Genomic DNA, 14,135 nt, shown 5'->3' on the forward strand with positions numbered 1-14,135 from the left:
TTCCCCTCATCCACGAAGTGTTGTACTGGTTAAGCAGACCCACGTATTCAATTAACGTTTTCATTATTTCCTGAGTAGCAGTTTTGGGAATATTACCAGGCGATAACTGGAGTCGCGTGAGGCTGCCAAACTGGCCACATCCTGGACCAGCTTCTTAACGATCCGCTATTTTGGGTATTTTATCCTCTTTACTGTATGAAAATATTCGTTCGCTTGTCTCCTTCGAAGTATATTTCTCTTCAACGCGCCCATTTAAAATAATTTCAGAGTTCCTATCGTCCTCTTGCTTGCAGAGCTATATCAAGGACGTATTTCGTATACAGATATCCTGCACATAGGAGAGAGAAGATTATGACGATGTTTCGTCCGACTTGGATTATTTAAGAGAGACCGGGAAAGATTTGTCCATGAAAATTTACGTACATACAAATGCCTACAGAAAGATGACACTAGCAATGCGTGTGTCATGAACAGCAACACCGAAGGACATCTCATGCTCTGGAAAGATGCTAAACTGATCTAATGGGAACCAGACATAAGGGACGAAGGTACCCTGAAGCTCCACTCATTGTCACCTCCAACACCATTTAACAAGCTGACAGGACTAATATTTCAATTACATTAGCCAGTATGATGTTAGGATATACTTTTCTGAGACAGCCAGGAGACAGTCATATCCTGAACACTTCTCCAGCTCCAGAGTTCTTCGACTACTACCATTGCTAGTCCCAATTAATGGTACCACCAGTACTCTAGTGGTCTTCTGCTTCTGTATACAGTATATGGTTGTCTTCTCTCATACTCTTGTATTTAAAGTGATTGAGGTCCAAGAGCTGAAATATTTTCAGTAAAGGTGTCCGAAGTGAATGTATTCGCTACAAGAGACCTGTTCTGTGGCTTCAAGAGACCTGGTCTGTAACTTCAAGAGACCTGGTCTGTGACTGCAAGAGACCTGGTCTGTGACTACAAGAGACCTGGTCTGTGACTGCAAGACCAGCAAACCAATTCTTCAAGAGGCTTTGTCTTCAAAAGACCAAATCTTCAAGAGACCTGGTCTGTGACTTCAAGAGACCTGGTCTGTGACTGCAAGAGACATGGTCTGTGGCTACAAGAGACCTGGTCTGACTGCAAGACCAGCAAACCAATTCTTCAAGAGGCTTTGTCTTCAAAAGACCAAATCTTCAAGAGGCTTTGTCTTCAAAAGACCAAATCTTCAAGAGGCCAGGTCTGTGACTTCAAGAGACCTGGTCTGTGACTTCAAGAGACCTGGTCGTTTCTGCAAAAGAAAGTGGCATCAGGAGTCTTCAACAGATTTAAGTCTTCAAGAATATTGACATTTTAGACATTCTAAGAAACTATTTGCTAGTCATTTCTACAGTGAGATAAACACCACAGGTTTATGCCATCCTTGTTCTTTTCCTAGTTACCAGGTAACCTGTTACCAGAAGGACAAAAAGGAACGCTCCTGGCCTAATGACCTCTATGTAACGCAATGGTCATTAAGTCCAACAAAGGAAGAAAAAAAAAGGACACGTGTGCAACTAATGAGACATTTTATTGTGGCAACGTTTCGCTCACATTAGTTACACTAGTGTCCTTTTACTTAACATATTGTCAGTAATTCTACCAAGGAAGAAGAGCCAAAACGTCCTCTTAAAAGTGTGGGCGATTTGTGGCTTAACCAACTTCTATATAGGGCAAGACGTTGCACCGATAAATGCCCGTCCTACAACGTTACTTACATCCTGTACCACACAATTCCAGGGTGCAGGGGTTACCTGCACCTCATAAACACAATAGTTAATCTTCATACCTCAGTAATTTTGGTTAAGGTCGTCAGGTTTTTATATCTTAAGCTCCTCTAATGTTTACTTCTTCAAAAATTACATTCATAATCATTATCTACAGAGCGTTTAACTCTTACGTGATTTACACTTGATTATAGCCATTTAAATATCATTAAAATAGTCTGCTGAAAGGTTGATTAAGGTAACTATATTACTCTTAAGCAAGCGAAGACTCACTTGAGGGCAAAGCTTGGGATGATTTATTATGATTACTTACCAAATTACACAAATTACACAGGTTATGTTCACGTTTTGCATCATTACATAACGTGGTTAAATCACCCTGAGAATTGGATATTAAGGTAGAAGTAATTACGAATTTGTGTGTGTAGGTTGAGTGATGGATAGGTGTAAGTGAGAGAAGTTATTAAAGAAAACAAAGCAAGAACGAATTAAAGAATGACAAAAACAACCAGCCAGCCAGGAAGACATTCTGCCAGCCAGCCATCTAGACAAGCAGCAAGCAGTCTGCCAGAGGCAAGCATGCAGTCAGTCCATGTCATAAGAACAGCTAATGACACCTGCAAACATATAAAGGGAATTAAACTAATTTGAAAGCAGGAACTTTAAGTAATGACCTCATAAACACAAACCAACAAGCTTCTCATTCACGAATAAAACTTGTGCTATTCCTGTTACTCTCCCAGAGCAGATTACACACTGTTTGGGTTGGAATAAATGCTACCGGAGGTATATAACAGTGAAAAGCGAGACTAATACTCCAGCCTGGGTGCGTGTGGTGCTCCGTCTGCCTTTGTCGGGCCCAATCTCTGCTTCTAATCACCTCTGGGAATTATGGCTGAATAAATCCGAATGATCGATCGGGTATATTGTGTCGGACCTCGAAGGAGGACGTCTATTAAGCTCTTCGTCTCCTCCCCCTCACGTAACTCCTGTTGTGGAGTGATTATCTGTGTGCCTGGGGTCACCTGCAGTAGTGACTGATATCTTAGGTGCCTTCAGGAGTTTCCTCATGTCCCCAGATGCTGAATCTTTCATTAGGTGCGCGAAGATAATGGCTATTTTTTGTGAGGGGATGTTCTTAGGTGATGACTGATATGTTAGATGTCTTCAGGTGTTTTATCGTATACCTAAGTACTGATTGCTAACTCAGAGTCTCACGGGTAATACCTAACAGATGTCTGATTTCTCTGATCTACATACATAACACCTGGTGTCTAAAAGACAACAGCTGTCGAATCTGCTATTCTCCGCCATTCGTGGCGAAACGTTTCCATTGCTAAACGTCCTAAACCTACACAAGCATTTGTTCGCCCATCGTGTGTACCCACTTTCATTACCCAACCTCTCTGTCAAAGTGGTTGCTGGGGTTGAATGATTAATTTTGGTTTTCTGGTCCACTGATTGGTTGCTTTCGTGGACTAGTCGATTAACTGGCTGGTAGCCAATTATGCCTAATTGGCTAGTTTGCTGGCTGGCTTATTGGCGTTATTACAGACTAATTGATTGGCTATCTTGTTTCGACTAATTGCACTGCTGACTGGTACTGGCTTGCTAATTATTATTAAGAAACAAGCCCTAAGCCTGGTACAGAGTGCACATTACTTTGGCTCAGAGTGCACAGCATTAAGTGTGGTGCACAGTGCACATTACCGTTGGTTCACTCGCCTTCGTGCACAGCAAGCGACGAAATTAAACCTGTAAATAACACAATAATCGGATGTATTGTTGCAACAGCAACAGCGGCGGTTACAGCAAAAACAGCAGTACTAGTAGAAGCGAGAGCAGAATAACCAGAAAGCTGCAGCAGTAATAGTAACAGCAATACTAACATCAGCAGTAGCATAAACAGCAGTAGCAGCAGAAACAGCGGTACCAGAAGCAACGACAGAAGCAGTAACAATAGCAGTACTAGGAACAAAAACAGAAAAATAGCAGAAGCAGCAGCAGCATAGGCAGCAGCAGTGGAACTAGAACCAGCGGGGAAAAAACAGCGACAGCATCAATAACACCAGCAGCAATAGCCAGAGCAGAAGCAACAGCAACCCCCCAGCACCAACAAAAGCAGACGTGATAAACAAAACACACACACACAAAACACCACACACACACCACACAAAACACCACACACACACCACACAACACACCCTACACACACACAACACACACACAACACACACTAAAGTCATTTTACTTACCCATAACGAGAGCAAAAATCGTTTACGCGACCCGGAGCCAGACTGTTGCCCTCCTTCCTGTACCCACCCTCTCGCTATCCCATTAGCGCTGTCATTTCCCTTAATATTTCCTGATTGCTGTAGGCAGCTGTTTCAGTAGCTGAATTACCCCCAGCTACTTATGCTATTAACTCATTTGGATCAGCGTAGAACCTAGTACACGACACAGCCCGTAAGAGATGGCAGAAATTATGTACCAGAGATGCTATTGTCTAGTTACTGGGTTGTGTATTATAGTTAATTTAGCTCTGGTTTCTAGCTTCAGTTCTGGTTTCTAGCTTCAGTTCTGGTTTCTAGCTTCAGTTCTGGTTTCTAGCTTCAGTTCTGGTTTCTAGCTTCAGCTCTGGTTTCTAGCTTCAGCTCTGGTTTCTAGCTTCAGTTCTGGGATGTTCGGCTCTTTACATTAATATACGGGAAATTGGAAATATTATGGTCAGAGAAGTTATCGCTAGCTATCGCTGGCAATTGTTGCTGTACTCGTGTAACAACATTATCACTAGCTATCGTTAGCAGTCGTTATTGTCTGTTAATAATATTACTAGCTATCGTTACCAATCATTACTGTCTACTAAAAATATTAATGCTAGCTATCGTTAACAATCGTTATTGTCGCATTCTAATTATTATCGTTATCGTTAGCAATCGGTATTAACAATATTATCGCTAGCTATCGTTAGCAATCGTAGTCTACCTCTAACAACATAATCGCTAGCTATCGTTATTGTTTACTAACAATATTTTGGTTAGCTATCGCTATTATCGTTAGCAATCGTTACTGCCGCCTTCTGACATCATCAACGCTAGCTATTGCAAATAATTTCCGATTATCACGTGCGTTGTGACCTTGGTTGACCCACTCGTGGGTCAACCAAGGTCACGTCAAGGCTTTTGAGATCTAAGTTACGAAAAGCAACATTAAACTTAAAGTTCCCTTTTAACATAACTTCATATGTTACGTTCAATAAGTTCAGTATAACTTGACGGGTGAACAGAGAACAAATATAATTATAATAATAACTATTATATTAATAGCATTATATTTTATTATTATTATTATTATTATTCACGGGAGAACTAAACCCGTAGGGATCACAGAGCATCTAGGGAAATGAAAGGCAATCAGGTATGAGTCAGAGGAGAGATCTGGTCCAATTCCTTGGATCAAGAGCATCAAGGAATCTTCCACCGCGGGGGGCTGTCTGAAGTCAACCTTGATCAGAAGCGGATGTTACGAATTACCCATCAGAACCCTCCGAGCCCTGCCAATCAGATACTTCCTGGACCGGTCTGTTTTCCTCTGAAATCTTCTGTACCGTCAAGGTTCTTTGATAACACAGGTGCAAAACTTAGGTGCCTCTGTTGACAATAGACGGGTGGGGTTTGAACCCATGGTGTGCGAGTCGTAAAACTGAGAGGCCAGTGTGTTAACCACTGGACAAGCTGGCTTTTATAAGATTCATTCAACTAGGTAAAGAATACAAAGACACAATACCGTGACTGGAACAATACACAAATAACTCGCACATAGAAGAGAAATTTCCGTTGACGTGTGACTTTGTAAATGGTACAAGTCGGACCGAAACGTCGTCGTTAACTTCTCTCTTTCCTATGTGCTTTTTTGGTGTATTATCCAACTAGGTATATTTCTATACACCATAGGGAGGTTAGCATGGGCCACCACCGTGACCACTAATGCAGGTTTCTTCAGATGAATTTCACACCAGTTTGACTGTAGCTTACCGTAGCTCGTTCTATGATCTGTTTACATTAGCGTTTTTAGGATTTCATGAGGTAATAATGTGAATTTTTAATTAAGTGGGAAAAATCTCCCTTTGTAAATTTTGAGATTGGGGCTTAAGTTAGTTCTGTATTTTTAATTCATTCACACACTGTAACTTTGTTTTTGTTCTTACAGGTGTGGTTCCAGAACCGACGTGCTAAGTGGCGCAAACAGGAGAAAGTTGGCCCTTCAACGCATCCTTACGGTGCATTCCCTCCTTCAGCGCCCCTGCCCATGCAGAACCCAGCCCTCCCGCCCACCATCTCCAGCCCCTTCGCCGCACTCGGATACATAAGGAAGCCACCTAGTTTCGACTCGCCTCCTTTACTGCCTCCGTCAGCGTCGAGATTACCGTCGTCTTACCTGCAGGCGGCGGCAGCGCAGCTGCTTCCGGGGGCTGGGTATCTAGCGGGAATGTCAGGGCTTCGGGAACTACACCATTACCGCGCGGGGCTTATGGCGCCTCATCACTACCCTCCATCCTTCACGCACCTCTTAGCGGGACTTTCATCGCGACCCAAGCTGCCGGAGTCTGATTATGCTGCTCTTCTCGCCTCTGTTCCCTCTTTGCAGCCTCCTCTGGTGGCTCCCCCGCCCCCCGTCACTCCTCCGGAGCCACCCAGAGTGGGTGGCTCCTCCAGAGGTCGCTCGTCCCCTCCAGCGGTGACTTCGAGTGGCGTAGACCAGGATCGTAGAGCGTCGTCCATCGCTGAACTGCGACTTCGAGCTCGCGAACACGAGCTGCGCCTGGAGATGCAACGTAAACATGGTGATGTTGTGACGTGAGTGTGACGGCATTAATACCTCTGTTGAAGCGCTCTTGCCCCTCGTGATGACTCTTGTAATGATGTAACGTGCTCTTGAACTCTCATGATGGCTTCTGTGCCACTGTAACGCATTCTTCCTCTCGTTACACCGCCCCCACCAACACACACTCTAACACTTAGAGCATAAAAGAGCCTCCAGATAAATGTTTGTATGGACAGAAGCTACGATGAGAGACAGTGACTAGCCAAAAAAGAGAGACTCGCTAAGTGCTACACCGAACTTCAAAATAACGATAAATACTGTGATAAAGTGAGCCCTGTGAAAGCGTGTTTACAACAAAGACACAGCAGATGATTAGGAAGGTGAGGCAGAGGGACAAGCAGGTGGCACGCTAGAGTGTCACTAACAGAATAAAGCAGTAACCTGTTTCTCTGGTTTCTTCGATAAAGTTGTAGCAGTCAAAGTGCTTCTTGTGATTTCCCTACATTGCAATATTTTAAGTCTTGCCTTTACCTTCGTTGCAACCGCCTCCGTCCGTCAACCGTGCTAACAATACTAACGTAGCGTACCTAACATGTAAGTACCTCATCCCTAGTGTAAGTGCTACTAAATCTGGATAACTCTGGCGTATATAACGCAGCAGCATCTAGGCCTCAGTTGAGCATCTGTGTGTATAGTGAACTTTGCTCTGTCTACTACAATACAGTTTTGCAATATCAATGGTCTTTAACTCACTCCTTTTTATGTAAATTTTTTTTAGAGTATTGTACTGTATTTGCAATAGAAAATATTGATTGAACCACGAGAAATTATAATCAACTACCATACTGAGGAGCCCTTAGTTCAATTTCTGGTACGGGTGGAAAAGTTGGGTATACTTCCTGACACCTGTTGCCCCTGGTTACCTAGCAGTAAGTAGGTACCTAGGTGTTAGTCGACTGTTGTGGGTGGCATACTAGGGGGTGTCAGTATACCATAGATAAGGCTGGACTTCAAAATGAACTGAGGTAGGATAGCAGCTCTTAGCCTGTCGTGCCGAATATGTAAAATTGGTCAATTAGCAAGAACTCATTTAAAATTAAGTCCTTTCTAAAAATTTCTCTTATACGTTTAAAGATATATATTTTTCATTAATGTTAATGTAATTTTTTTAAATTTTGCACCAAAAGAATCTTAGAAAACTTACCTAACCTTATTATAACAAGAGCAATTTATTTTAGACTAACCCAACTAAATATATTTTAAATACGTTTACAATAATTTAATACTCAACAAACACAATCAATTACATTTTTTCGTTAGGTTCAGAATGATTTTGGCGAAATTGTTGCATACACAAATTTTCACTCGTCTTATATGGCAAGATGAGCGTTGCTATTTAAGCCAAAATCGTAAGTTCTGCCTATTCCGCACATTATATATATATATATATATATATATATATATATATATATATATATATATATATATATATATATATATATATATATATATATATATATATGTCGTGCCGAATAGGCAGAACTTGCCATCTTGGCTTTAATAGCAACGCTCATCTTGCCATATAAGACGAGTGAAAATTTGTGTATGCAACAATTTCGCCAAAATCATTCTGAACCTAACGAAAAAATGTAATTGATTGTGTTTGTTGAGTATTAAATTATTGTAAACGTATTTAAAATATATTTAGTTGGGTTAGTCTAAAATAAATTGCTCTTGTTATAATAAGGTTAGGTAAGTTTTCTAAGATTCTTTTGGTGCAAAATTAAAAAATTTTTTAATTAACATTAATGAAAAAAATATATCTTTAAACGTATAAGAAAAAAATTTCAGAAAGAACTTAATTTTAAATGTGTTCTTGCTAATTAACCAGTTTTACATATTCGGCACGACATATATATATATATATATATATATATATATATATATATATATATATATATATATATATATATATATATATATATATATATATATATATCACTCAGTGGAGCACAATACCAGGTACAAAAGTGATACTAGTGAGTAAATGTTGAGATTTGAAGCACCAGTAGGGTCTAGTACACCAGGTATATTCAGTGTGATACCGGGTTTCAGTTGTACCTGTTCTTGTAGATAAATAAGAGATACGTGTATCACTTGGATTTCTTAACATGTCGAAACGTTTCGCCTGCACAGCAGGCTTCCTCAGTCGAATAAAGTATTGATCTGTATTTCTTCATTCCACAACTGGTAGCCTCAGGGACTCCAACACTGGATAAATGGTTCCCTTACAGTTGTACCACTCCCGTTTAAGGGGATGAGGAGTTACTGTCCTAACGAGAATAAAACTTACCTTAAAAGGAAAGGAGTTTAGAGTCCACACAAAAGCGAATAAGATCAGGAAAGACATCAACTGGTACTGGGAGGTTAGGTTAAGATTCGTCAGGAAACAGGACAAGTGTTTCCTGACGCGGGTCTTAGTCATATGATGACTCACGGCTGGAGCTTATGGTCATCTGACCGAGGCCTTCCACTGGCTTACCCCTCCACCCTTTTAAAAATTATGGTCATTGTTATGATCATTTCGTATATCTCCGGGCACATCTCCGGGCACATCTCCGGGCACATCTCCGGGCACATCTCCGGGCACATCTCCGGGCACATCTCCGGGCACATCTCCGGGTACATCTCCGGGTACATCTCCGGGTACATCTCCGGGCACATCTCCGGGCACATCTCCGGGCACATCTCCGGGCACATCTCCGGGCACATCTCCGGGCACATCTCCGGGCACATCTCCGGGCACATCTCCGGGCACATCTCCGGGCACATCTCCGGGCACATCTCCGGGCACATCTCCGGGCACATCTCCGGGCACATCTCCGGGCACATCTCCGGGCACATCTCCGGGCACATCTCCGGGCACATCTCCGGGCACATCTCCGAGAAATTAATAATATCATGGGTCATTTATCCCCTGACTATTCTAATATATATAAAAGACTTGAATGGGGCGTAATCAGGTTTGATCCGAAGAAGGGAAAACATAGCTTCAATTCTTTGGATCAAGAGCCCTTCAAAGACACCAAGGCACCCTCTCCCTGATAAATAAAATACAATATTTAAGCCCCTTCTCAGTGAATATGACCAAACACATCGACTCCATTCTGAGGGACTGATTACCACAAACTAATCCTCCTCTACCGCTCTTCTCTGTATTGGACTGAAGAAGCCACTGGCTGGAAAAACGCTTCCAGAATAAAGACACCCAAATGTTACACACTAGAATCTCATTCTTCCACTATTTCCAGTGTGATAATCACCTCGTTATTCCACTGAAGTTGTAAAGTAAAAGGACACAAGTGCAACTAATGTGACATTTATTGTGGCAACGTTTCGCTCTCCAGGAGCTTTATCAAGCCATTACAAACAATACATGGACACAGAGGGTATATAAAGGCTCAGAGGTGCAATACTAGTGAGGTACCATTTCGATGTTCACTAGTGGTAGTAGTAGTAGTAGTAGTAGTAGTAGTAGTAGTAGTAGTAGTAGTAGTAGTAGTAACAAAAATAATACAATATGGAAGAGCAATTAATTCGTACATGAGTAAAAGGATATAAAAGCTATTACTTGGGTAACATAAAAATAGGTTGGACAAATATAGACTGGAAAGAGTTGCACTTGTGTCCTTTTACTTTACATATTGTCGGTAATTCTACCAACTTTACCACTGAAGTTAGTCCGCTGCCTTGGCGAAACGTTACGGTAGTGAAGTTACCCAACTGCTGCTTCCGACTGAGTGTTATTGCACTCATGGGAAGCGCTAAACCAGTAGGAGTCACAGAGCGCCAAGGGAATCATCTTTGAAGTAAGGAGAGAACAGCAACAGTTCACTGGATCATGAACATTCTTTTTCAGACTTCTCTGTGTATTTCAGGTACACGCGCACGCACGTATATACGGACATACGAACCCATGCACGTACGCCCGTATACACGCAAGCACGGTATAAACCTTAGTAATAAATACCGACAAGATGGTTTAGAAAGACACGTAAGCAAACACTATAACATATTTATTAGAAAACGTTTCGGTCCTGGGACCTTGATCACTTCTAACACGTTAGAAGTGATCAAGGTCCCAGGACCGAAACGTTTTCTAATAAATATGTTATAGTGTTTGCTTACGTGTCTTTCTAAACCACACGCAAGCACACACGTCCGCCACCAGTATTACCTACGAACACTTTAAAATTATCAATTAGTGACCAGCTTAAATACACAGTTGTACACAGAGGTGTAATTTAGTGCAGTGAAGAGTGAAGAGTCATCCATTAGTCACCAGTACTGGCAGACTTGGTGTACCAGTACACCATTAGTCACCAGTACTGGCAGACTTGGTGTACCAGTACACCATTAGTCACCAGTACTGGCAGACTTGGTGTACCAGTACACCATTATTCACCAGTACTGGCAGACTTGGTGTACCAGTACACCATTAGTCACCAGTACTGGCAGACTTGGTGTACCAGTACACCATTAGTCACCAGTACTGGCAGACTTGGTGTACCAGTACACCATTAGTCACCAGTACTGGCAGACTTGGTGTACCAGTACACCATTAGTCACCAGTACTGGCAGACTTGGTGTACCAGTACACCATTAGTCACCAGTACTGGCAGACTTGGTGTACCAGTACACCATTAGTCACCAGTACTGGCAGACTTGGTGTACCAGTACACCATTAGTCACCAGTACTGGCAGACTTGGTGTACCAGTACACCATTAGTCACCAGTACTGGCAGACTTGGTGTACCAGTACACCATTAGTCACCAGTACTGGCAGACTTGGTGTACCAGTACACCATTAGTCACCAGTACTGGCAGACTTGGTGTACCAGTACACCATTAGTCACCAGTACTGGCAGATTTGGTGCGCCAGTACACCATTATTCACCAGTACTGGTAGACTTGGTGTACCAGTACACCATTAGTCACCAGTACTGGCAGACTTGGTGTACCAGTACACCATTAGTCACCAGTACTGGCAGACTTGGTGTACCAGTACACCATTAGTCACCAGTACTGGCAGACTTGGTGTACCAGTACACCATTAGTCACCAGTACTGGCAGACTTGGTGTACCAGTACACCATTAGTCACCAGTACTGGCAGACTTGGTGTACCAGTACACCATTAGTCACCAGTACTGGCAGATTTGGTGCGCCAGTACACCATTAGTCACCAGAACTGGCAGACTTGGTGTACCAGTACACCATTTGTCACCAGAACTGGCAGACTTGGTGTACCAGTACACCATTATTCACCAGAACTGGCAGACTTGGTGTACCAGTACACCATTAGTCACCAGTACTGGCAGACTTGGTGTACCAGTACACCATTAGTCACCAGTACTGGCAGACTTGGTGTACCAGTACACCATTAGTCACCAGTACTGGCAGACTTGGTGTACCAGTACACCATTAGTCACCAGTACTGGCAGACTTGGTGTACCAGTACACCATTAGTCACCAGTACTGGCAGACTTGGTGTACCAGTACACCATTAGTCACCAGTACTGGCAGACTTGGTGCACCAGTACACCATTATTCACCAGTACTGGCAGATTTGGTGTACCAGTACACCATTAGTTACCAGTACTGGCAGATTTGGTGCACCAGTACACCATTATTCACCAGTACTGGCAGATTAAGTGCACCAGTACACCATTAGTCACCAGTACTGGCAGATTTGGTGTACCAGTACACCATTATTCACCAGTACTGGCAGATTTGGTGTACCAGTACACCATTATTCACCAGTACTGGCAGACTTGGTGTACCAGTACACCATTATTCACCAGTACTGGCAGATTTGGTGTACCAGTACACCATTAGTCACCAGTACTGGCAGACTTGGTGTACCAGTACACCATTAGTCACCAGTACTGGCAGACTTGGTGTACCAGTACACCATTAGTCACCAGTACTGGCAGACTTGGTGCACCAGTACACCATTATTCACCAGTACTGGCAGATTAAGTGCACCAGTACACCATTAGTCACCAGTACTGGCAGATTTGGTGTACCAGTACACCATTATTCACCAGTACTGGCAGATTTGGTGTACCAGTACACCATTATTCACCAGTACTGGCAGACTTGGTGTACCAGTACACCATTATTCACCAGTACTGGCAGACTTGGTGCACCAGTAGACCATTATTCACCAGTACTGGCAGACTTGGTGCACCAGTACACAATTATTCACCAGTATTGGCAGACTTGGTGTATCAGTACACCATTAGTCACCAGTACTGGCAGACTTGGTGCACCAGTACACCATTATTCACCAGTACTGGCAGACTTGGTGCATAATGGTATACTAGTACACCATTATTCACCAGTACTGGCAGACTTGTTGTACCAGTACATCATTATTCACCAGTACTGGCAGACTTGGTGTACCAGTGCACCATTATTCACCAGTACTGGCAGACTTGGTGCACCAGTACACCATTATTCACCAGTACTGGCAGATTTGGTGCACCAGTACACCATTAGTCACCAGTACTGGCAGATTTGGTGTACCAGTACACAGTCACCAGTACTGGTAGATTTGGTGCACCAGTACACCATTATTCACCAGTACTGGCAGATCTGGTGCACCAGTACACCATTATTCACCAGTACTGGCAGATTTGGTGTACCAGTACACCATTATTCACTAGTACTGGCAGATTTGGTGTTCCAGTACACCATTAGTCACCAGTACTGGTAGACTTGGTGCACCAGTACACCATTATTCACCAGTACTGGCAGATTTGGTGTACCAGTACACCATTAGTTACCAGTACTGGCAGATTTGGTGTACCAGTACACCATTATTCACCAGTACTGGCAGACTTGGTGCACCAGTACACCATTATTCACCAGTACTGGCAGATTTGGTGTACCAGTACACCATTACTCACCAGTACTGGCAGATTTGGTGTACCAGTACACCATTAGTCACCAGTACTGGCAGATTTGGTGCACCAGTACACCATTATTCACCAGTACTGGCAGATTTGGTGCACCAGAACACCATTATTCACCAGTACTGGCAGATTTGGTGTACCAGTACACCATTATTCACCAGTACTGGCAGACTTGGTGTACCAGTATACCATTATTCATCAGTACTGGCAGACCTGGTGCACCAGTACACCATTATTCACCAGTACTGGCAGACTTGGTGCACCATTATACCATTAGTCACCAATACTGAGAGACTTGGTGTACCAGTACACCATTATTCATCAGTACTGGCAGACCTGGTGCACCAGTACACCATTATTCACCAGTACTTGCAGACTTGGTGCACCAGTACACCATTAATCACCAATACTGAGAGACTTGGTGTACCAGTACACCATTATTCACCAGTACTGGCAGATTTGGTGTACCAGTACACTATTATTCACCAGTACTGGCAGACTTGGTGTACCAGTACACCATTAGTCACCAGTACTGGCAGACTTGGTGTACCAGTACACTATTATTCACCAGTACTGGCAGAC

At 42.9% G+C, this 14,135-nt stretch overlaps 1 protein-coding gene across 2 annotated transcripts in view; it reads left to right on the forward strand.

The window, feature by feature from the left end:
* The window catches only part of LOC138855239 (homeobox protein aristaless-like), a 343,290-nt gene extending 335,938 nt beyond the window's left edge, over window positions 1–7,352 (forward strand). For both annotated transcript variants that reach the window (XM_070103559.1, XM_070103560.1), the window contains exon 4: window positions 5,961–7,352. In XM_070103559.1, the coding sequence (XP_069959660.1) occupies window positions 5,961–6,611 (651 nt within the window). In that variant the 3' untranslated portion in view covers window positions 6,612–7,352. The remainder of the gene's footprint in view (window positions 1–5,960) is intronic.
* The last annotated feature ends 6,783 nt before the right edge of the window (window positions 7,353–14,135 follow it).

The sequence above is a fragment of the Cherax quadricarinatus genome, chromosome 86, assembly GCF_038502225.1.
Source record: "Cherax quadricarinatus isolate ZL_2023a chromosome 86, ASM3850222v1, whole genome shotgun sequence".
NCBI lineage: Eukaryota > Metazoa > Arthropoda > Malacostraca > Decapoda > Parastacidae > Cherax > Cherax quadricarinatus.